We start from the raw sequence: 24,699 nt of genomic DNA, 5'->3' as shown, positions 1-24,699 counted from the left end.
GGCCCAGCTGGGAGGGGACCCCCTGAGGATGCCCAGTGCCCAGGGAGCTCGTGCCTCCTTATTCACCCGGTGAGGTCCCCAGGGCAGCCAAGGCGCCAGGCCGGGCTGCAGATCTGACACCTCCCAATACCCTGTGCTGATCAGAATCTGGCTCCAGGGCAGGGGGCGAAACCGAACCCAGACAGGCCTTCTCTGGCTTGGGTGGCATGGCGGATACCCCAGACCCACTCCTCGGCACTGCCCAGATCCCATAGTGGCGATCTGCTCAGAACCCTGGGACTCTGCCCACCCCGGGGCTGTGGCCAGGCTGTGGCCTCCGCCCTGGTTCTGGGCTCCAGGGTCCCCGGGGAGCTCACGCCCAGGGCCCCGCCTGGCCCGCTCTCAGGTGAGCCTGGAGGATCAGGTTCCTGCGGTTTCATGTCCTGCATTGTTCTTGGCTGGGCCCCGGCTTATGAAACAGTAATGAGGGGCCCCTGCTCCCGCAGCTGGCCCCTCTAAGGTTTCTGCTGCCTCGGCCGCCGCCGCCACGGCCCAGAGTTGGGGCCTGGGAGGGCGGCAGCGTGGGGGCCTGAGCCGGAGCCCCCCGGGGACGAGGGTGCTGACAGACGCCAGCCGCCGCCACGGCCGGAGCCCGCCGCCCAGGTAACCCGAGAGGAGGCAGGATGCAGGGTGCTGTGGCCGTTGTCCCCCACCCCTAGGTGGGGGGGGGACCTGCCATCCCAGAAGGTGGGGAGGGATTGGGGGGGCCCTCCTGGAGGTGAGCAGCCGTTCCCCCCGGGTGAGCCCAGCACCAGCCTTTGCAGGAGTGGCCCTGCTCAGGGCAGGAAGGAGAGCGCAGCCGGCAGGTGGCTCAGGGCCCCCGCCCCCACCCCTGGGGCCTTGACCTTCCAGCCCTGGAGCCCCCGGCCCTCCTTTGGGAAGGCAAATCTCCGGTCCTTCAAGGCTGCTTTCCCCTCTCCCTCCTCCTCTCAGACTGCTTCTTCCTCCTCCAGCCTTTCCTTCATTCTCCGGGTGGCTTCCGCGTCCCCCTCCCCCTCCCTCCTCGTCCTTGCGTCCTGGTGACAGATGACCGTTTTGGGGTCTGTTTGTGCACCTCCTGTCCTCTGGCAGCATTCACATATACGTGGCAACATACATGTGTACACACGTCGAGTGGGTGCACTGATGGTGTGCTTAGAAACATGTATACATAAACATACATGCACTTATGCAAACAGACGCATCAGTGTACCCTTGGGACATGCGCACACGCGTGCACATGGGCACACTTGCACACACGCAAGCCTTTCAACGCACGCATACCTGTACACGTGTGCGCATGCACATACCTGTAAGCCCCAGCCAGCCCCCAGCTTGGGTTCCCAGGGGCGCTTCCAGTCTGATGGACAGCTCTCGCTGAGAAGTGGAGATCCCAGCACGAGCTGCCTGGAGGCTTCCACGGCGCCTGTGGGGGAGGGGCTGCACCGGGGGAGGGGAGCCCCCACGTGGGCGATGAGCTGCCTCCTCTCAACTCTGTCTCAGGAACCTGGGAGCCCTCCAAGCACTGAGGCACCCTACTGCGACCTGCCCCGCTGCCCCCTGCCTGCCCCTGAGGATCCACTCCGTGCCTCAACCCACGGCTGCCTGTCCGAGAGGTGGGTAGAACCCTGGGGTCTTTGGAGGGGCTCCTGGGGGGGGGGGCGTAGGAAGCCCTCAGCCATCCCACCCCATGCCCCTTCCTGATGGCAGCTTCCGTCTGATGGCTGCTGGCGTGTGTGGGTCACATGGTCAGTCTACTCAGCCTGGGCACAGGCAGAGGGGGCATGTTCCTTGGGCCTCGGCTCAGGGGACAGAGCAACTGTGCACCCACCCTGCGGTGGCATGGCCCACAGCCTGCTCACATTTCCTGGTTCCCTTTGCACAACTTTAAAAGATTGAACAGGTTCGGCACCCGGGGCACTTGTGTTGAGTCACACGAATCCTGACCCAGGGCACTTTTTATCGCCCACCTGCCTGACCATGCCCTGATCCAGGCTCTGGGGTTACCTGTACCCTGGGGCCTGAGTTGCACTGAAGTTGGCACGGCATGGCTGAGGGTCTCGAAACCTGGGTTGCAGCTTCAGCACCCTTCCTGATGGGCTGTGGGACCTTGGGCAAGTAATTCCCTCTTTTTTTCTATCTCAGTTTCCCTGTTTAAAAACGAAGAGGGAGGAGTTCCCATTGTGGTTCAGTGGTTAATGAACCCAGCTAGCATCCACGAGGACGCGGATTCGATCTCTGGCCTCACTTAGTGGGTTAAGGATAAGGTATTGCCGTGAGCTTGTGGTGTAGGTGGCAGGTGCACCTCACAGATGTCGCTGTGGTTGTGGTGTAGGCTGTTGGCTACAGCTCTGATGAGACCCCTAGCCTGGGAACCTCCATGTGCCTCAGTGCGGCCCTAAAAAGACAAACAAAAATGAAGAGGGATTGAATCAAATCAGCATTGCTTTGGGAACATGTGTTTCTTATAGGTAGGAATTACTTTAAAAAAACAAAACAAAACAAAACCAGCTCTACCGTCAAATATGTTTCAGAAAGTCTGAGATAAACGAGTTTGAATATCTTTTCCTGCAGGACTTGTCAGAGGCTTTAGTTTGCTAGCATGCATTGTGCTTCGGGGCAAGGGAGCTAGGAGAAGTATGTAATATGTCTTAGACTTACTTGACCACAGACCTCTTTAAAGGTCATCACCCATTTCTATCTTGCAGCCAGTCTGTGGGTCAGTCTTTGAGGATGCCGGCAACTGTAATTAACTGGATTTTTTTTTTTTGTCTTTTTGCCTTTTCTAGGGCGGTTCCCACGGCATATGGAGGTTCCCAGTCTAGGGGTCCAATCGGAGCTGTAGCCACCGGCCTATGCCAGAGTCACAACAATACAGGGTCCAAGCCGCGTCTGTGACCTACACCAATGCCGGATCCTTAACCCACTGAGCAAGGCCAGGGATTGAACCCCAACCTCATGGTTCCTAGTTGGATTTGTTAACCACTGCGCCATTACAGGAACTCCTCAAGTGGCTTTTTTAAAGCAGGGCTTTCACTATAACTCCCTCCCTTGGCATCCAGACGGGTGGCCCTGTCACTGCCCCTGGAGCCCTGCTACCTCTCAAGGTCCCCCATTAGTCCAGCATGATTCTGTCTTCTTAGTCTTACTCAGCTTGGGGTCTTCTCTCCCGCTCCAGTGACCTGGTCGGGGCTGGGGCTATAGCCCTGGTTCCCAATCTATGCATCTCTGCCTTTTCCTAGCTCTGTGACTTTGGCCAGTCCCTTAACCTCTCTGAGCCTCAGTTTTTCCATCTGTAAAATGGGAATCATGACACTCACATCCAAGGGAGTCTGTTGGAGTTAAACAAGGCAGCCCATGTAAAGAGCCCAACCCCATGGAGAGCCCTTGGTGTGGGCTCCCTCCCCCAGGCTAACGTGAAGGGTGTGTGTGTGTGTGTGTGTGTGTGTGTGTGTGTGTGTGTGTGTGTGTGTACCTGGGTGGTGGTGGCGTGTTATTCCTCAATTCCCATTACTCAGAGGCGAAAAAGTCATGGGTCTGTCTCCTCTCCCAGGGGCCCATCAGCAGGGCTCCCTGCTGAGGGCCTCACAGCTGCCCCCAGAAGCCGGGAACCTGAGGCAGTACCCTACCTGGAGGGCCTGGCCGCCTCCCCGTGTAGCAGCTTCAACGAGAACCTTGACTCTGGTGCCAGCTCCAGCCCTGACGGTGACGCCCCTGATGATACCAGCAACTCGTCCTCCGTGGTGAGATGGGCACGGGAGGCCACGGAAAGAGTAGGTCTCTGCCCCAGGCCAGCCCTGGGGTCCCACCCAAACATCCAGACATGGCTGAGCAGAGGTCTCCTGGAGACTAAGCCAGCCCCTTAGGCTGCCCCAGGCCACACACCTGGGAGGGGCAGGGGCCTCTGCAGGGGCTGGCCCAGGGGGCTAAGTGTCTGGCTATGAAAAGAGGGAAGAAGGCTTTTCAGTTGGCAGGGAGCTCCAACTGATTAACCAGTGGGCTCCCTGATTAACCAGTGATTAACCAGTGGGCTCGGGCTGCCGGAAACTCTCCATTCACAGAGGGTGTGGTATCCGGAGCAAGAAGGGACTGTCCCTAGGCCTGGTCACACATCACCGAATGCCATGACCAGCCCTGGCATACATCTCCAAGAGACAGAGCAGGCCAGGGGGCCTGGCAAGGGCTTGGCCATTTAGCCAGAAGAGGACCCTTGGCAACTTCCAGGGCCATTCACCCCTCAAAGGTCTGACCCAGGACAGAAGAGGCAGGCCATCCGAGAGACCCTAAGGGGGAGTGGTAAGACGCAGAATAAAACAACCCAGCCCTCGAGTTCCCATTGCAGCACAGCAGTAATGAACCCTACTAGTGTCCATGAGGACGTGGGTTCGATCCCTGGGTTAAAGGACCCGGCATTGCCATGAGCTGTAGTGTAGGTCGCAGATATGGCTTGGATCCTGTGTTGCTATGGCTGTGGTGTAGGCTGAAAACTGCAGCTCCGATTCGACCCCTGGCCTGGGAACTTCCATATGCTGCAGGTTCAGCCCTAAAAATAAAAAATAAAATAAAATAAAATAAGAACCCAGCCCTGCAGGCATTGTCCCCAGAAGGCTCACCACCCCACTCTGAGGTAGACACTTTTATGGCCCCATCTTGGGACAAGAAATCTGAGACTCAGAGAAGGGAAGTGACTTCCTTGAGCGCACACATTTGGGAAGTGATGGGGCTAGACTCCGACTCCACCTACCTCTCTTCGGACCTTGGGGGTGTCTCTGGGGTGGGGTAGGGGGACATTATGCCAAGGCCCTCCTACCACATGGAGTCCGACTGCTCTGGGCTCAGGTCCCCTCCCAAATAAACCATTTCCCAGCTGTGACTTCGGGCAAGTTCTTAGCTCCAATGGATGTGCCTCCCTCACAGGGCTGACTGATGATTCGCTGAGTTAACACCTGCAAAGAGCGCAGCACAGGAGTTCCCGCTGTGGTGCAGTAAGATTGACGGTGTTTCTGTAGTGAAAGGGACGCGGGTTTGATACCCGGCCTGGTGATTAAGGATCTGGCGTTGCTGAAGCTGTGGTGTAGGTCACAACAACGGCTCAGATTCAAATCCCTGGCCTGGGGACTCCATATGCCTCAGGGAGGACAAAAAAAAAAAAAAAAAAAAGCCCAGCACAGCCCTAGGTATACACAGGTCTGGGTATACAGTAGGTGCTCTTTCAGTGACAGTTCCTTTCCCTTCCTCCTGCACATCTCTTGCTGGGGGTGCAGGCCCCGGGCTCTCTCTCCTTCCTCTCTGAACACGCTTTCTCCTCCCTTCCCCTGGCAGGACTGGGACACTGTTGAGAGGCAGGAGGAGGCCCCCAGTGGGGACAAGTTCGCTGTGATGATCCCACGGAAGCCCCAGGAGGGGCCAAGAGCAGATGGTGCTCGAAGGGCTCCTCCTCTCGTCACCCGGTCCCCTGTGGGAGGAGACACTGCAGGCCAGAGAAAGGAGGGTGAGTACCTTTTGCCAGGCCAGGTTGGTCCCTTTGACCACGGGTGTGGTGATGGCGGGGAGTCTGGGAACCAGAGAGCCATTTCTCTGGCCATGTGGGCTAGAGAAAGCTACTTCGGTGGCTTGAGTCTTAATAACAGTAACGGTTCCCATATAATTATGGAACAGTCTGCTCTAAATGCATCATCTCGCAGCTGGTGGGTTAGGATCTTCAGGTTGCAAGTGGCAGAAACTGGCTAAGTAATAGTCTAAGAGAATGACTTCAGGCATGGCTGTATCCAGGTGTTCAAATGGCCTCAGTAATCAGGTCTTCACTCTGCTTTCTTCTTTGTTGGCTTCTTTCTCAACCAGATCTTCCCTTGAGAGTGGCAGGATGGGCAGCAGCAGTGCCAGGCTATAGCCTACTAAATTTTCAACTCCCATAGTAAGAGGGCACAGTCTTTCCTGTAGATGTCGCTGATGTCGTGGGAAGGGTTCTCTAACCTAGTGATCAGGGGGATAAGATCAGCCCCTTGTACAAACCTCATGGTCTGAGAGACGGGGGCGGGGGGAACAGATGGCTCAAGGCAAATCAGGGAGATGTTCCCCAGAAAAGGAAAAGGCTTCCTGTTAGACCAAGGCCACAGATGCCCCTGACACTGGTCAGCATCTCGCTGGTATGTGAACCCAGGAGGCTGAGCTCCAAAATTTGGATCCCCCATCACTACTGCACTGTGTTGCCTCCTGGTCTGTGTCTTTAGCATCATCAAGATTTGGGAGCGTGGGGCCAGGGCATCCGTGTTCGAATCCCAGGGGGCTTCCCACGGCTCCTGTAGCATTCAATCAACAAACACACGAGCACTAACCTATGTAAGACCTGATGCTAGACACACTGGGTGTTCAGGAGGAGTCAGACATGGTCCCTGCCCCGGAAAACTCATCATCTAGTAAAGCAAACAGACAGGAGCTGACGATCAGCAGCTCCAAACAGAGGAAATGCAGAAACAACTGTCCTGTCGGGCTGCGAGAAGGGCTGGGGGTGGGGGCGGGGGCAGAGGAGAAAGAGCTTCGCTCCAGCGGGGGGAGGACTCACAGGGGAACAGCTTCTGGAAGTGGCACTGTAGCTGAGGAAATAGCTGGGGAAAGTCTCGGAGGTGTGAAAAGGGAGCATTCTGCTTCAGACACTGCAGCAAAGACGGGGCTGTACAGTTAGGGCTGACCATTCGGGGCCTCAAGAGTCTAGCCAAGGAGTTTGGACCTTCTTCTGTAAGTAGTAGGGAGCCATGGAATATTTTGGAGAAGAGGAGTGATGTAATTCGTCCTGTGTCTTAAAGAGTGTCACTAGGGGGAGTTCCCATTGTGGCTCAGTGGGTTAAGAACCGGACTCGTCTCCATAGGGATGTGGGTTCGATCCCTGGCCTTGCCCAGTGTGTGAAGGGTCTGGCATGACCACAAGCTGCGTTGCGGGTTGCAGAAGCGGCTCCGATCTGGTGTGGCTGTGGCCGTGGCATAGGCTGGCAGCTGCAGCTCCAATTCAGTCCCTGGCCTAGGAACTTCCATATGCCGCAGGTGTGGCCCTAAAAAGAAGAAAAAAAAAAAGATTTTCACTAGGGCAAGGGTGTGAAGGATGAATTAAAGCAGGGTGAGGCTGAGGGATGAGAAACCACTTCAAGGGATTACTGTAGCCACTCTAGTGATGACTGGTTCAGGCACGAATCACCAGCTGATGCTAAATTCCTGAGTGAAAATTGTCAGGGAACAGGATAGTCACACGGTCTCCAAGTATCACCCCTCAGAGTACACGTCGATTACAGAGGGAAAAGGCAGCCTTGGGATGGGACGATCTGGCAGACGCCACCTTAATCAAGTGGCCGCTCAGCATCCCAGCCTGGGGCAGACTGGCCACGTGCCTCCGTGTCATGCTCCGGGGAGGACACAGCCTCCTTTCCGGGTCTTGCTGCTAAAAATCCATTGCCAGCACCTCCTCACTGGCTACTCCTCACTCTCCTTTGCGGTGTCTCCTCCTCCGCCAACCTTCCAATGCCAGACACCCCAGGGCCCCTCTGTTCTCTCCCTGCGCTCTCAGCCACCTTGGTTTTCAAGACTGTCTGGAAAAAAATCGCTCTCTCCTGAGTCTCCGTCCCTGGACTTAATTTCTCCCCTGAACTTTAGTTCAACTGTACCACACCCTCTCCACGGGGTGGAGCACCCCAAACTCAACACAGCATTCTTTTTTTTTAAGGGCTGCATCCTCGGCATATCAAGGTTCCCAGGCTAGGGGTCCAATCCGAGCCACAGCCATGGCAACACCAGATCCGAGCCGCATCTGTGACCTACACCACAGCTCATGGCAATGCCGGATCCTTAACCCACTGAGCAAGGCCAGGGATCGAACCTGCAACCTCAGGATTCCTAGTCGAATTCGTTTCTGCTGTGCCACAATGGAAACTCCCAACATAGCAATCTTTATTTGACTCATTCATTAAGTACGTATTTATTTTTATAGAAGTATGGTTGGTTTGCTGTCTTAGATCCACTTCAGATATACGATATAGTGAAGCCCATTCTCCCCCAGCAGCTAAGCCATCTTTTTTTTTTCTGGCCGTGCCTGGGGCCTGTGTAAGTTCCCGGTCCAGGGATCAAACCCACAGCCGTGGCCACAGCAGCCACTCGGGCCACTGGAGTGACAGTGCTGGATCCATAACCCCCTGTGCCGCAAAGGGACTCCAAGCCATCTTTTTTTTTTTTTTTTTTTTGGCCACACCTGCAGCATATGGAAGTTCCCGGGCCAGGGATCCAATCCGAGCTGCCGCTGCAACCTACACCACAGGGGCGGCAATTCCAGATTCTTAACCGGGTGCACCACAGTGGGAACTCCAAAACCATCTTTAAAAACCTTAATCAGGGGTCTCTGCTCTGGCGCAATGGAATCAGGGTTTCTGTAGCTCCAGGACGCAGGTTTGATCCCTGGCCTGGCACAGTGGGTTAAAGGACCTGGCATTGGCACAGCTGCAGTATAGGTCATACGTGCAGGTCGAATCTGATCCCTGGCCTGGGAACTCCATATGCTTCGGGTGCGGGGGGCAAAATCTGATCTTGTCAGCATCCCACCCCCACTGCCGTGTCCTGTAAGCATCTGGGGAGAGGGTGTGTGGGAAGAAGTGACAACATAAGGAGACCAAATGCCTCCCCAGTGTAAATGGCCCGAGAGGTGGTGGAATTTTATACTAAATACCTGCCACCTGCTTTCTTGTTCTTAAACACGGGCAGTGGGATGGAGGACCCTCACTACGTGACCTGCTGGATCAAAGGCAGTCACCACTGTCTACCTGGTGGCAGGTTCCCAAATTGCAGCAGGGGGCTGAGGACTGGGGGGGATTAGCCAAGTCCAAGATGCTGGAAATTCCTTGCATCCCTCTCGGGGTACCTGCCAGTTTGCAAAGCTCTCTCCATGGGGCAGAGCCCGGCTGGCTGAGGGACAAACGCAGATGCCCTGGCACATCTGCAGTGCCTGCTTCATGGGCGCAGTCAGGGGGCCGCAGGAGTGAGGTCAGATCCTGGTGGGATCTTGTGACGGGTGGAAAGGGTAGAAACGGGGCTGGGGCTGCTGACCCAGCTGGGAGCCACTGGGACTGGCAGCAAAGGCCTTCTCATCCAGCAGCCGTGCTCAAAGAGCGGGAAGACTCCAGGATGAGGCAGAACTCAGAGCTGGAAGGTGGTGGCACCATATTTTTGAACACTATGGTGTGCTAGGCAATTTTCTAAGCCCAGTGGACACAGTGGAAAACAAGGTGGTGACGCCTCTACGCGCAGGGAGCTGGGCGGCCTGGCAGAGCCTTGCTAACCATGGGAAATGCCTGGATTTTATTCCAAGTGCAGTTGGGAGTCTCAGAAGTAGTTTTTTGTTTTTGAGTGTGTTTTTGTTTTTGCTGGTTTCTTTTTACAGCCAAACCTGTGGCACATGAAAGTTCCTAGGCGAGGGGTCGAATCAGAGCTGTAGCGCCAGCCTACACCGCAGCCACAGCAACGCCAGATCCAAGCCGAGTCTGCGACCTATATCACCGCTCACTGGCAAAGCCAGATCCTTAACCCACTGAGCGAGGTCCGGGATTGAACCCGAATCCGCATGGGTACTAGTCGGGTTCATTACCACTGAGCCATGACGGGAACTCCTAGAGACTTTATCTGGATTCACTGTTTTTCCACAAGTATCCCTTTCCTGTTTCAGGATCCAATTCAGGACTCATCAGTGCATTTCTCCCAACTAGGTGGCTAGGTCTCCATCTCTCCTTGTCAGCAGGGGTGGTCTAGCCAGGTTTACTTTTGGAAAGGCTCTCCCTGGCTAGGACGATGACCTTGGGCCCCGAGGGCACAATTTGGGGTGACCACAAGCGTCCAGGTGAGAAAGGAGGGTAGCTGAGGCGGGGGAAGGGAGGAGGTGGGTGAGAAGCAGGCAGAACATCGTGGGACGTCAGTCCCTCAGGCAACAAAAATGCCACCCTGAAGTGCTGCTTGGTGTGTGGTTCCAGCTCCTCGCTGGATGCTGGGAGCTCAAGACTCCAGGGACACCCGCTCAGAGAGTTTAGAGGAGGCAGAGGTGTCGCAGTGCGAGAAGAGGGAAACTTAAGCATGGCTTTTATTTTATTTTATTTTATTTTATTTTATTTTTTTATTTTTGCAGCCACACCCACAGCATGGGGAGTTTCCCAGCGAGGGATTGACCTAAGCCACAGCAGTGAAAACACCAGATCCTTACCCGCTAGGCCACCAGGGAACTTTGAGCACAGTTTTTAATGAAGGCAGTCGTGGCTCCTTCAAGATGAGGCCACAATACCCTTTACCTCCTTCCTAAAGCACAAGCCCAGGGACATGCAAACAAGCTGGTGGCCACCACAAGCTTGGTGACCAAGGGACAGAGGCAGGTGGAAGGTGACACTAAGATCATGGAGGCCCCTTCCTGGGGATGGGAGTTGTGAGGGGGTCACTCTTTAGGGGGTTACATCAATCCTTGGATCAGGGCTTCTTAAACTTTTACAGGCATGCAGATCACCTCGGAATCTTATTAAAATGTGGATTCTTTTTTTTTTTTTGTCTTTTTGCTATTTCTTGGGCTGCTCCCGCGGCATATGGAGGTTCCCAGGCTAGGGGTCGAATTGGAGCTGTAGCCACCGGCCTACGCCAGAGCCACAGCAACACGGGATCCGAGCCACGTCTGCAACCTACACCACAGCTCACGGCAACGCCAGATTGTTAACCCACTGAGCGAGGGCAGGGACGGAACCCGCAACCTCATGGTTCCTAGTCGGATTCGTTAACCACTGTGCCACGACGGGAACTCCTAAAATGTGGATTCTGATGTGGTCCATCCGTAGTGGGATCTGAGATTCCGTATTTCTTTTTCTTTTCTTTCTTCTTCTTTTTTTTTGTTTTGTTTTGTTTTTTAGGGCCGTACCCGCAGCACATGGAATTTCCCAGGCTAGGGGTTGAATCGGAGCTACTGCCGGCCTACCCCACAGCCATCCGAGTCTCATCTACAACCTATACCACATCACGGCAATGTCAGATTCTTAACCCACTGAGGGAGGCCAGGGATCGAACCCCCATCCTCATGGATCCCAGTCGGGATTGTTAACCACTGAGCCATGAAGGGAACTCCCTGAGATTCTGTATCTCTAACAAAACCCCAGATGAGGCTGATGCTGCTGGTTCACAAAAAGAACTTGTTAGAGCTGTCACACCAGAAAGTCTCAATAGAGGAAATGGGGGATTTTCCGAGTCCAATCTCAGGAAGCAGAACAGAAATGGAAGAGTTCCCACTGTGGCTCACTGGGTTAAGAACTCGATGTAGTGTCTTCGAGGATGCAGGTTTGATCTCTGATTAAGGATCTATCATTACCACGTCACAGATGCAGCTCGGATCCCATGTGGTGGTGGATGTGGCTGTGGCATAGGCTTCATTGCAGCTGCCATTTGATCCCTAGTCCGGGAGCTTCCATATGCCTTAAAAAGAAAAAAGAGGGGAGTTCCCGTCATGGTGCAGCGGAAATGAATCCGACTAGGAACCATGAGGTTGCGGGTTCCATCCCTGGCCTTGCTCAGTGGGTTAAGGATCCGGCGTTGCCATGCGCTGTGGTGTAGGTCGCAGATGCGGCTCAGATCCCGCATTGCCGTGGCTGTGGTGTAGGCCGGTGGCTACAGCTCCGATTCGACCCCTAGCCTGGGAACCTCCATATGCCTTAGGTGCGGCCGTAAAAAGACAAAAAGACAAAAAGAAAAGAAAAAACAAAACAAAACGAACAGAACAGAAATGTCAATTGTTAGATAGCTGCTGTTAGAGCCACCTCTCCTGTTCTGGAGTCACACAGGCTATTGTCAAGCTGCTCTCCAGGAGTTTGTTCTTTTCTGACTTGTTCGTGGACCCCCAGGCTATGTGACCCTTGGCTCTGGAGCCCAAGCTCATTTACTGAGTCAGCTTGGGCTTCGATTTCAAATTCCTGACCTCAGCTTCAGAGTGGCATCTAAGCTCCCTGCAGTCTGCTTGGCTCAGAGGGCTGGAGCTGTGTGGTAAGGGCAGTGGGTCTTCTAGGAAGACAGTGTGGGCTCTGCCCCACTCATCTGTCCCAGGGGACCCAGAAAGGTAGGATGTGGGAGCTGCCTGGACCTCTGCCCTTGAACCTGCCTCTTCACTCTCTAGGCATCGGCGGCGGCGGGGGCCGAAGCACTGGCCAGCACTGGGCAAAGCTCCGGGGAGAGAGTGGGTACTTCTCCTTGGAGCGGCACCGGCCAGCGGGGGACCAGGCCTCTCCCTCGGCACAGAGCGGACCTCGAAGTGCCACTCCCCAGGCTTCCCCTCTCCATCACTCTGCCCAAAGGGATGTGGCCCAGACCGCTTCCACACAGCTCCATATCCCCCGAGCCTCCTCGCCCCCGGGAATCGCCCCACGGGATAACCTCAGAGCCTCATCCACACAGCGGAACACCCCCAGAGCGTCCTCTCCCTCAAGAATCACCCCAAGGGACAGCTCCAGGACCTCGTCCACCCCACAGGACACCCCGAGAGCATCTTCTCCCTCAAGAATCGCCCCAAGGGATGCCCCCAGGACCTCGTCCACCCCACAGGACACCTCCAGGACCTCATCCACACAGCGGAACACCCCCAGAGCGTCCTCTCCCTCGAGAATCACCCCAAGGGACAGCTCCAGGACCTCGTCCACCCCACAGGACACCCCGAGAGCATCCTCTCCCTCAAGAATCGCCCCAAGGGATGCCCCCAGGACCTCGTCCACCCCGCAGGACACCCCGAGAGCATCCTCTCCCTCAAGAATCTCCCCAAGGGATGCCCCCAGGACCTCATCCGCACTGCGAAACACCCCCAGAGTGTCCTCTCCCTCAAGAGTCGCCCAAAGGGACACCCCCAGGACCTCGTCCACGCAGCAGATCACCCCCAGAGCATCCTCTCCTTCAAGAGTCACCCAAAGGGACACCGCTAGGACCTCATCGACCCCACAGGATACCCCCAGATCATCCTCCCCCTCAAGAATCACCCAACGGGACACCCCCAGGACCATGTCCATGCAACGAAATCATCCTCAAGTTTCTTCTCCCCCCAGAGCCACCCAACACGACAATTCCAGAACCTCCTCTACCCCCCAGGACAACCCTCGAACCCCTCTTCCTACTTGTGCTCCCCAGCGGGGCCGCCCCAGAACTTCTTGCATTCAGCAGGACACCCTCAGAACCTCTTGTACCCAACGGGACAACCCCAAATCCTCTTCCTCGCAGCGGGAAAATCCTGGAAGCTCCTCCTCTCAGGGCTGCACCCAACAGGGCCACCCCGGGCCCTCCTCTCCCCATCGCTCTGCTCAGCGGAACAATCCCAGGAGCTCCTCTCCTCATCGAACCAACAAAGACATTCCCTGGGCCTCTTTTCGCCTCCGGCCAACCCAGAGTGATGGCCCCCGAACCTCCTCGCCATCCCGCTCCAAGCAAAGCGAGGTTCCCTGGGCATCCATTGCCCTCCGGCCAACCCAAGGTGACAGATCTCAGACCTCGTCTCCCATCAGACCAGCTCAGCGTGACCCGCCCCAGCCCTCCTCCAGCCCTACCCGGGCCAGCTCCTGCTCCCCAAACCCAGGCCACCACAGTGCCTCCTGGACCTCCTCGCCTCTGCACCCTGCCCCCCGTGCTGCGCCCTCTTCTGAGCCCTCCCAGCCGCCATGTGCTGTGTGCATCGGGCACCGCGATGCCCCTCGAGCCTCCTCGCCACCTCGTTATTTGCAGCATGACCCCTTTCCCTTCTTCCCAGAACCCCATGCCTCTGAGACTGAATTGCCCCATCATGATCCGCCCTATATGCCCCCAGCCGTGTGCATTGGACACCGAGACGCCCCCCGGGCCTCCTCCCCGCCTCGCCACACCCAGTTTGACCCCTTCCCCTTCCTCCCAGGCACATCAGAGGCTGAGAACCAGTCCCCCCAGCATGACCCTCCTCAGTTCCCCCCACCTGTGTGTATCGGGTACCGCGATGCACCCCGGGCCTCCTCCCCACCGCGCCAAGCCCCGGAGCCCTCCCTCTTGTTCCAGGATCTCCCCAGGGCCAGCACCGAGAGCCTCGTCCCCTCCACAGACTCTCTGCACGAGCCCCCCCACATCCCGCCCCCTGTGTGCATCGGGCACCGCGATGCGCCCTCCTTCTCGTCTCCCCCGCGCCAGGCCCCCGAGCCCTCCCTCTTCTTCCAGGATCCCCCTGGGGCCAGTATGGAGAGCCTGGCCCCCTCCACTGACTCTCTGCATGGCTCCCCGGTGCTGCCCCCTCAGGTGTGCATCGGCCACCGGGATGCCCCTCGAGCCTCTTCCCCACCCCGCCACCCACCCAGTGACCTAACGCTCCTGGCGCCCTCCCCTCCGCCAGGCAGCTCGGGGGGCTCCCGGGGCTCAGCACCCCCGGGAGAGACCAGGCACAACCTGGAGAGGGAGGAGTACACCGTGCTGGCCGACCTGCCCCCGCCCAGGAGGCTGGTGCAGAGGGAGCCAGGGCCCCAGGGCAGCAACGGGGGCCGCACCCGCAGCCCTGGCCGCGCAGAGGTGGACCGCCTCTTCGGGCAAGAGCGCAGGTGAGCCCAGGGTGGGGTCAGCCAGGTGGGCTGGGGAGGAGGCTCAGCAGCAGGACAGGTAGAAGGTTCAGAGGCTTAGGTTCCAGGCCAGGAAAGGGTTTAGCCACTTACTGGCTGTGTGACCTTGGGCAAGTCACTTTACCTCTCTGCTTCCACGTGGGAGGAGTTGTTTCGGACAATTAAGTGATATTGTCCGTAACTTCGTGATTAAGAGCAAGTGTCAGGCTGGCTGGGTTAATCCTGTGTCAAAGCCATTCCCCAACCTATGCGACCTGGTAAAGTGATTTAACCTCCCTGAGCCTCAGTTTCCTCATCAGTAAAATTAGAGCGTTAGCACATTCATTTAAACGATGCTAAACTCTCAAAACCTTTGTTTGATGGAGAATCCCAAGTTTGTTTTTCCCACCTTATGTGGGGGAGAAGAGAGTGTCCATGATTTTTTTCTGCCTTAACAGAGAAAACTCACTTGTCTCACGCATTTCAGAAAACAGAAGTGTCGATTTAAAACACGTGGCCCGAAGTTCTCGTTGTGACTCAGAGGGTTAAGAACCCAGCATAGTATCTGTGAGGACGCAGGTCTGATCCCTGGCCTCACGCAGTGGCTTAAGGATCCAGCACTGCCGCAAGCTGCAGCTCAGGTCGAGGACATGGCTCAGATCTGGCGTAGCTGTGGCTGTGGTGTAGGCTGACAGCTACAGCTCCGAATCGATCCCTTGCCTGGGAACTTCCACATGCCGCAGGTGTGGCCCTAAAAAATAAACAAAACAAGACAAAACAAAAAAGTGTGGCCAGAGCCACATATTTTAAATGAACTCACAGAATGACAGACTTTGTAGAGGTTAAATGGTCCTTTCCTGGAACATGGCGACAGCGCATGGGGTCTGAGCATCCTTTGCGTCTCCTTGGTCAGTGGGCTCTGCTCACACGGGCATTTGCGACGCAGCAGAACATATGCTTTTCTGCAGCAGCGGGGTGGGGGACAGAAGCATGTCCTCCTCAGCTGGCTGAGATGTCTTTCTCCAGCAGTTCCAGTCTCAGAGTCTTGAAGGAGTTCCATTAAGTAGGGTCAAGAGAACAACAACAAAAACTGTAGATCCGATAGTCTCAAAACTTTCAGTGTAGAATTCAATAAATTATAGTATATTTACTGAGACCAAGTTGTACAACCATGTCCACAACCTGTTTTTTTTCCGCTTTTTTTTTTTTTTTTTGGCCGACCCTGCGGCACGTGGAGCTCCTGGGCCAGGGATCAGACCCAGGTTGCAGCTGAGACTTACACTGCAGTGCGGCAAGGCCAGATCCTTGACCCACTGTGCCAATCCCGTTGTGCCACAGCACAACTCCTCCCCAGCCTAATTTTAGAACATTTCCATCACCTTAAAGGGGGGTAATATTTTGCACCCACGATTCCTCTTTTTATTGTCGCTGAGGCAACATTTTCTCTTCAGTTTGAATCTGCATAAGAAATCTTATCCCTTATTCTTCACATTTCCTTTTCCAGGAAGTTTGATCCCTTTACTATCCAGGTGACAACCTTTGGGGGCTCCAGCATTAGCGTAACTCTTTCTTTGGGCTCTTAAAAAAAAAAAAGCCAGGAACAGTTTAGCTTTTTTGTTTTTTTTTTGGTCTTTTTGCCTCTTTTAGGGCCGCACCCGCAGCATATGGAAGTTCGCAGACTAGGGGTTGAATTGGAGCTACAGTCGCTGGCCTACACCACAGCCACAGCCACAGCCACGCAGGATCCAAGCCGTGTCTGCAACCTATACCACAGCTCATGGCAACGCCGGATCCTTAACCCTCTGAGCAAGGCCAGGGATCGAACCTGCAACCTCATGGTTCCTAGTCGGATTTGTGAACCACTGAGCCACAAGGGGAACTCCCAGTTTAGCTTTTTAGAGCAGTTTTAGGTTCACAACAAAATTGGGTGGAAAGTACAGAAATTTCCTATTTCCTCTATACACCGTTTCCTACCCAGGCGCAGCTACTCCCGCTATCATCTGCCACCAAAGTGATACACTTCTTACAATCCATAAACTTACACTGATGCATCATCATCAGCTGAAGTCCAGTGTTGACGTTAGGCTTCATCCAAGGCGGTGCACGTAGTAGGACGTGTATCTACCTTCAGAGTCTTACACGGAGTAGTCTCCCTGCCCTCAACACCCCCTTTGTCTTCGGCTCTTTGTCCTTGGTACTATTTTCGGTCTGAGGTCAATTTGCATACTTTTGACTTTATCCGATAACTTAGCAGGGTCTTTCAACCAAAATTAAATTTTCTTTCTTGTTCTTTTTCTTACCGTGATAACTTTTAGAGAGATGAAGGGTTTATAACAGACGTCTGGCAAATGTTTATACTTTTATTAATCATGTATTTTTACACAGATACGTCCATTTATTTTGCTCTCTTCCAAGTGGATAATTTACCCTTTTGAAAGGGCTTTCTTGAAGTAGAAGTGATAGGTAACAACTGCCTAGTTAACATGTGTATTTTGGCGAAGTAGATTATTTACCTAACGGCCAAGGTTTTTTATAACTCTACTGAATAATTAAAATTTTCCCTAATGTAGAGCACTTTTTCCAAGTAGAAAACCATTCCTTCTCTGAAGAGGAAATTTTAAAACCTATTTAGAAGCTCCTGTTGTGGCTCAGCAGTAACGAACCTGCACTAGTATCCATGAGGATGCAGGTTTGATCCCTGGCCCCACTCAGTGGATCAAGGATCTGGTGTGGTCATGAGCTGTGGTGTAAGTCACAGACGCAGCTCAGATCCTGTGTTGCTGTGGCTGTGGCATAGGCTGCTGGCTGCAGCTCCAACTTGACTCCTAGCCTGGGAAATTCCATATGCCCTTAAAAAAATAAACAAATAAGCCTATTTAACTATCTGTAAGGGACAAACTGAAATTTATGAGTGGGGGGCTATAGAGCTGTACTTTTGTTTTCTCCCATTTATCGATTCAACGTATATTTATTGAGCATCTACTCTGTCCAAGCATCTTTCTAATGGAGCCTGGGAGCTTTTTTCTTAAAGGGCTGTCACATTAAAGCTAGCTTGATATCGTCATTCTTCCCACCCCCACCCCCATATATATATATATATATATATAAAATTCTCTCTTATCTGAGAATCGTATAAGCGTTTTCTAGTCTCTTGAACTCAAAACAGAACCTTCATGGAATTTGCTAGACTTGACGGCTGTTGTCCATTCTCTGGAGGTGGAAGAACCCATCTAAGCTTTCAAAGGACTCCTTTGTCACCCTGGGTGCAGCCACACCAGCTCTCAGACACAGGTGGCCCCGGGAGACACTGTTGCTTCTGCTTCAGAAAGGCTGGATCTGTCTGAGCCTCGGAATCTTCTTGAATTTCTCCCACATGGGGGGAAAGTCTCAGAAGGAATGCTCCCTTAACAAGCTGGAGTTTTTATGGGAAATGCATTCACTTACCACCCTGTATGGATGTTTTCTGTGTTTTCTGCCGTCACCCTCCCCAGCTCGTCATCTTTATTGTTGCTTCCCAGAGGCTCCTGCACCCCCGTTCTGAGGGAAAATCACTCTAATACGAGAGACCTCACAGAGAAAGGGACCTCTCTCGCTTCAAACTGGATTAAAAATTGAACCTGATCAGGCAGCCCTCAAACTTAGACACACTCCAAAGTAGGGAACTTTGGTTCCCTGTGAGCCAAAGGCTAAGAAGTGCTAAAAAAAAAAAAAATCAAATTAGTTGATGGAACTAAATTTTTTTTTTTAAGTCTTTTTAGGGCCACATCTGTGGCATACAGAAGTTCCCAGGCTAGGGGTTGAAGAGGAGCTACAGCCACTTCCTACGCCTCAGCTGCAGCAGCATGCAGGATACAAGCTGTGTCTTTGACCTACACTGCAGCTCGTGGCAACGCTGCATCCTTAACCCACTGAGCGAGGCCAGGGATCGAACCTGCGTCCTCCTGGATACTAGTCGGGTTCGTAACCACTGAGTCATGACAGGAACTCCAATGGATCTAATGACACTGGCAAAAGCCATAAAACAAGAACAAAGGATTTCTGATCGGGTAAGGATCCAGTGCTGTCACTGCAGCAGCTTGCGGTTCTGCTGTGGTGTGGGTTCAGTCCCTGGCCTTGGAAATTACCCATGCCTTGGGCACGGCCAAAAAAAAAAAAAGAGAGAGAGAGAGAGAGAGGGAGAGACGGAGTTCCCGTTGTGGCGCAGCAGAAACGACTCCGACTAGGAACGATGAGGTTGGGGGTTGGATCCCTGGCCTTGCTCAGTGGGTTAAGGATCTGGCGTTGCCGTGAGCTGTGGTGTAGGTCACAGATGTGGCTCAGATCCTGCAACGCACTGCTGTGGTGTAAGCTGGCAGCTGTAGCTCTAATTCGATCCCTAGCCGTAGCCTGGGAATCTCCATATGCCATAAGTGCAGCCCTAAAAAGCAAAAAAGGAGAGAGAGAGAGCAAACCTCCAGCCCATAGTTGTTTTACTCTCCAAAGCCTCTGTAGAGTTTCAACCTGGTCCCCAAGCGGGAGGCCGACTGCAGAGCGCAGTCCTGCTCAGACCTGGATAGAAGTTCCCTTCCCATTTTATTTTTATTTATTTTTTTGGCCATGCCCACAGCACGCGAACATGCGTTGGCCTGAAGCCCAGATGTCTTATAAATGACATTTGCGTGGACAGTTTTATGAGGGCCTTTCTGGAGTTGTTGGGGAAGAGAGGGCGTTTCTTCTTTCTGATCTTGCTGAGAGCTCTTTCGCCAACAGCTAAGAGGGCGGCCATCCTGTTAGCGCTGAGGGCAGGCCCGGGAAGTCCAGAACTTACCATAGGGACAGGAAGAGGCCAGAGAGAATGGAATATGGAGACATCCTGCGTCTCCCGTCCACCCCTCGTGGGTTGCAGGAGATGAAATGAGATAGTACAAGTGCCTGGGACACAGCAGATGCTCCATAAATCTTAATTCCTACAAGGACCAGTCTAGCCTTTGTCTGGGGGTGAGCTGTGGGCTGCTGGTGGGGTGGCAGTCAGAAAGGAAGTGCTGATTGAGACTGGAGGCAGTCAGGGCCAAGGCTGGGCCACCCACCTTTGCTCAGCCCTTTTCTTTCTCTCTCTCTCTCTTTTTGGTCTTTTTAGGCCGAACTCGTGGCATACGGAAGTTCCCTGGGCTAGGGGTCTAATCGGAGCTACAGCTGCTGGCTTATACCACAGCCACAGCTGCGTCTGCAACCTACATCACAGCTCACAGCAACCCTGGATCCTTAACCCACTGAGCAAGGCCAGGGATGGAACCCATGTCCTCATGGAAACTAGTTGGGTTCTTAACCCATTGAGCCACAATGGGAATTCCACTCATCCTTTTTCTCATTCCACCTTCACAGCAGCCCTGGGAAGCAGGCAGACTAGGGCAGGGTTGACTGTCCCATTTTACAGAAGGGGAAACTGAGGCCCTGGAAGCATCCTCTCTCATTTAGGGCCCTTTGGTGAGCTTTCGGTGGGTCCCTGCATCTGCTACATCTCCTCCATTGGGGGTAGGACTAGAGGGTCTGGGGTGCTGGGAGTGGGACAGTCCCAAGGGCCCTTTGCTCATAGGAGGTCCGAGGTACCAGGGGCCTTCCAGGCCCGGGACGAGGGGCGGTCGCAGCGGCCCAGCCAAGATCAGAGCCAACTTCTCCGAAGACAACCCAGCTCTGCCCTCAGCAGGGAGGTGAGCGCTGCCAGCCTGTCTGGGGCCCCTGCACCCTCATGGCTTCTCCCCTACTCAAGGTGCCGGGCAGGGCCTGGGAAGGAAAGTTCCCTATTCAGAGTCGCCATCACGGGGGTCCAGCTTCTTCCTCTCCCAAAGAGCCAGCAGCTCCTGGAAAAACTGAGATGGACCCGAATCCGTCTGTCTTGAAGATGGCCAGTCCATGCTGCCCCCTTCCCTTATGAGCTGTCTGTCATCTTGGGAAGTTTGCATGGAAAACCCCCCATGCACCAGTCCAGCCTCTTGGGGCGGGGTGGGGGGGGATTTGTATTTTTAAAGAAACTATTAGAAGGCCCGACCCTGTGGAGGGTGGTGGAAATTTCGGCACCTGATAGCCCCGGTTGGAATCAATATCTTGGGGGGAGGGGGAAGCCGGAAAATGAGCAGCTCTCTGCAGCTCTTTCTGGAACTGAGGAAGGCAGGTGAGAGGGAGGGGCTGACACCCCCTGGGAAGGAATCCAGAGACTTTAAGTACGTGACTTTTGATCTGGCCTGCTGTGAGGACACAGCTCGCCTCTCCCGACGGCCTGGCTAAGGCTGCAGTTTCCTGTCCTCCTGGCCAGACACTAGCCAGGCAAGGTCCTGGAGGCTAACCTCCCCCCCTCCCCATCCTCAGGTAATCAAGCCCCTGGCGCAGCAGGCAGAACCAGCCCGCCGGAGCCGAGCAGAGGCCCCTTGTCCCAGGAGCCCCGAGAGGCGGCCGGAGGGGGACCGGCAGCTCCGGGGATCCTCGCCGCCCCCAAGGACGTCAGCCAGGACCCCTGAGAGGGAGCAGCGGACAGAGAGACATCTGCAGAGCAGCCGGGCAGCCCCAAGACAGCCTCCCGGAGGGTGCCAGAGTCAGGAGGCACCACCAGGACCCTGGGGCCTGCACCAACACCTGGAGGAGGGCCCGGGCCCGGGGCGCTGGCTAGGATTTGGGGTGCCCAGCCGGGGGGCTCCCGGAGCCCCAGAGGGAGCATGGCAGGGCCCTCCCAGGGAGTCTGAGGAGAGCTGGAGGCTGCTGGGCAGCCCCGCCTTTCACTGGGGGCGGTCAGAGGCCTGGGAGGAGCCCCCCAGTAATGGGCTACAGGAGCCCCCTGACAGGTCGGCTCAGAGGGGCTGGGGCAGCCTGCAGGAGCTGTCCGGTCCTCAGCAACCTGTGAGCTCCCCGGAGAACTCCGGGACAGGGGCGGCAGAATTCGCAAAATCCCAGAGGCCTGAGACACCCCCTGCTGCCAGCTGGGGGGTGGAGGGAACCTGCCCACACCTGCACGGCCCCGAGCAGCCGCCCGAGCTTGACTGGAGGGACCTGGTGAGTCTTCTCGGGGCACCCAGAGAGAGGGCCTGGACCCACTTGGAGGAGCCAGCGCTCCCCTGCCATCTTCCCAGGCTGGACTGGGAGGGCCTCCTGGAGCTCCTGCGGGCCCAGCTGCCCCACAAGGACCCAGCTGGACCCTGCGCTGGCCCAGGCACGGCTTCTCCAGGCACGAAGGTTACCCTGGAGCTGGAGCCAGAGCCACACCGCCAGCCTGAAGGAGAGGCAGGGGCTACCCTCATCAATGGATACAGTCCTGGGCAGTGGGCCCAGGGCTCCAGCCAGCCGCCCGGCCTCCCCAGCACCTCCACCCAGTGGCCAAAGACCAAAGTGACAAGCGGACCAGAGACCTCACCGACGGCTGGTCTGGAGGAGAGGGACCAGCTGGGGAGCAGGAGCCCGGCAGAGGGCCCCAGCCCACCCCAGTGGGAGGTAAGTCAGCCTCACTTCCCAGTGGGGGGGGGGGTGTTTGGAAGTCAGCCCCACCCCAGGCGAGTGTCCAGGAAAAGGCTCCCCCCATGGACTCCTCCTCCCTCCCGAACAAAATCTTTCCCTATCGCCAAGCTGGACAGTGATAATAACCAGCGCTTTTTTTTATTTTTTTATTTTATTTTATTTTATTTTTGTCTTTTTGCTATTTCTTTGGGCTGCTCCCGCGGCATATGGAGGTTCCCAGGCTAGGGGTCCAATTGGATCCATAGCCGCCGGCCTACGCCAGAGCCACAGCAACGCGGGATCCGAGCCACGTCTGCAACCTACCCCACAGCTCACGGCAACGCCGGATCGTTAACCCACTGAGCAAGGGCAGGGACCGAACCCGCAAGCTCATGGTTCCTAGTCGGATTCGTCAACCCCTGCGCCACGATGGGAACTCCAACCAGCGCTTTTTTGAGCATTTACTCTGTGCTAAGCCTTGGTCTGAAAGTGTTCTGGTATTTTCCTCATTTAATCTCCTTGGCCATCTGATGAGAAAGGCACAATCCATTTACAGATAAGGAAACTGAAGCCCAGAGAGGTTAAGCCACTCACCCAAAGTCACACAGCCAGTAAGGGCTGGGGGGAGGGGTGGGCCCCAGGTCTGGCTCTGTGTAGATCCCCTGAGGCCTCAAGCAAGATGCTGTGGCCAGGGTCTTCTCCCTTCCCTCCCTGCCCCTACAGCACCCGGTTTGTGTTGCCTCTGGTGGTTTCTGCCTGGCCCTGTCTGGGACTCTAGCCCATGCGGTCCCCTCCTGCTTGCTGTCTTTCAAGTTTCTCAAAGGTCAGGACAGCTCCGCTTATCCCCTGCGGCCCCTCTGTCTCCTCTCAGGCAAAAGGAAGTGGTTGCACAAATGCTCACAGAGCTGGGCTGGCTGCCGAGAGAGCTGCTTAAGTGAGGGCCTATGCACCAAGCAGCTCCAATGCCTGGCACATAGGAGGTGCTCGCCGAGTGCCTACCCTGTCTCTTTGGCCCAAGAGCAGGATCACAGAGTCAGCATTTATCTGAAGATGGTGAGTGGGAAGGGTCCTGGAGGCAGAGGCTGCAGGCTGCCTTCAGCTCACAGCATGTGGTTTTGGACACAGCTTCTCTTGGTCCTGGTCTTCCCTGTAAAGTGGGACCAACTGCTCCCCTGACAGGCGCCAGTGGGACGATATGGAGGCTCCTGCGCCTTCATCCAAACCCTCCCCTCTACGATGTGCACGCCCTGTCATCCACGGGGGAGAGTTTACAGGGTGCCAGGGGCTCCTGGGCTGGTGCTTTACATGCACAGCTGGATATAAGGCTCAGACTCATTAAGCATTTGCCAGGCACACATATGTCAAGAGAAATGAGATCAAAGTATCGGCTCCAGTGCCTGAGCTTTTAAAAATTCATTCATTCATTAAATTTTGGCCAAGCCCACAGTATGCAGAAGTTCCCGGGCCAGAGATCAAACCTGCACCACAGCAACAAGCCCAGCCACAGCAGTGACAATGCTGGATACTTAACCACTAGGCCACCAGGGAACTCCAGCAAAGCCTGAGCTTTTAACCACTCTGTTGGGGAGCCCCTGAGCCCATGGCAGGACTAGGGAGCCTCCGTGTCTGTTCTTCCCTGAGGCTGCTATGATTTGTCCTCTGATCAACTTAATGCACTGACACCAGTGATGCAGGGATGAGCCAGCTTGGTCTTGCCCTTGGGACCAAAAGGAGATTTGGGGATTTGGGGCACCACATGAGAGGTGGCTGTCAGGCTGGTGGGAGAGGCAGGTGGACCACAGGCAGCTCAGGGCGGAGAAGATGCTGCATCCCAGTGGATGCAGGGGTGCTGCAGGCTGGCCTGCTTAAATGGGAAGGGGTGGGGACAGAGAGATTCCAGCTAGAGTTACTCTATGGTGAAGCTCGGAGGCCCCTGGGCGGTTAGGAGATGGTGACTGGGGAGGGGTGGGAGCACTAGGTGCCTAAGGGTGTTTCAAATATGACACAGGAGAAGCATTCACCAGGGCCTGCGGGGGCTCCAGCAGGTCACCTCTAGGAGATCTTTGGCATGGCATCCCTCCTGGCCTTCTACCCCGGATTTGCCCTTTGTTGTGCTGTGCCCTGTTCTGAGATGCCTTCCCTGAATACTCACCCCACCCCTGGGTTGGTGATTTTTCCCTTCTGGGCTTGGTGGTTCGGCTACTCTTCATGTGATCATGCTTAATTGTCCTTCCCCTTAAGAAACATGAGCTCCTTGCAAGCAAGAACTGCACCTACATTATCTCTGTACCTCTGGCTCCTGGTCCAGGGTCTGACACAAAGGAGGAACTCCTTGGCTGGTTGACCAGTAAATACATGGATGCTTGAGGGTTTGGAAGAAATAGATGGAGGGTGGGTCGGTCAGTGGGCAGATGATGGATGAACGATGGATGACAGACGTGTGAACTGGTGATAGACAGAAGATATATGTTGGACAAGTGAGAAAGAGATAGTGAATGGGTGACAGATGGGTGGATGGATGGGTGGATGGGTGATGAATGGAACAGAGGATGGGTATGGGCTAGACAGACGTTGCTCAGATGATGGATGGTGTGATTAACGGATGGATGAATGTTGGGGAGAACCCGGGCAGATGGGTGTGGCA

General features: G+C 55.1%; 1 protein-coding gene across 4 annotated transcripts in view; it reads left to right on the top strand.

The window, feature by feature from the left end:
* The first annotated feature begins 280 nt into the window (after positions 1–280).
* TRIOBP (TRIO and F-actin binding protein) overlaps positions 281–24,699 on the top strand; it is a 61,158-nt gene continuing 36,739 nt past the window's right edge. For 3 of the 4 annotated variants that reach the window (XM_047786313.1, XM_047786318.1, XM_047786314.1), the window contains exons 1-6: positions 1,477–1,634; positions 3,572–3,761; positions 5,341–5,509; positions 12,182–14,600; positions 20,170–20,284; positions 20,940–22,052. In XM_047786313.1, coding sequence (XP_047642269.1) covers positions 1,492–1,634; positions 3,572–3,761; positions 5,341–5,509; positions 12,182–14,600; positions 20,170–20,284; positions 20,940–22,052 — 4,149 coding nt within the window. In that variant the 5' untranslated portion in view covers positions 1,477–1,491. Of the gene's footprint in view, positions 1,635–3,571; positions 3,762–5,340; positions 5,510–12,181; positions 14,601–20,169; positions 20,285–20,939; positions 22,053–24,699 lie in introns of all 4 variants that reach the window. The other variant, XM_047786315.1, reaches the window with a different exon arrangement.

The sequence above is a fragment of the Phacochoerus africanus genome, chromosome 7 (genome assembly GCF_016906955.1).
Source record: "Phacochoerus africanus isolate WHEZ1 chromosome 7, ROS_Pafr_v1, whole genome shotgun sequence".
NCBI lineage: Eukaryota > Metazoa > Chordata > Mammalia > Artiodactyla > Suidae > Phacochoerus > Phacochoerus africanus.
This window is presented reverse-complemented; position numbering and strand designations above follow the sequence as displayed.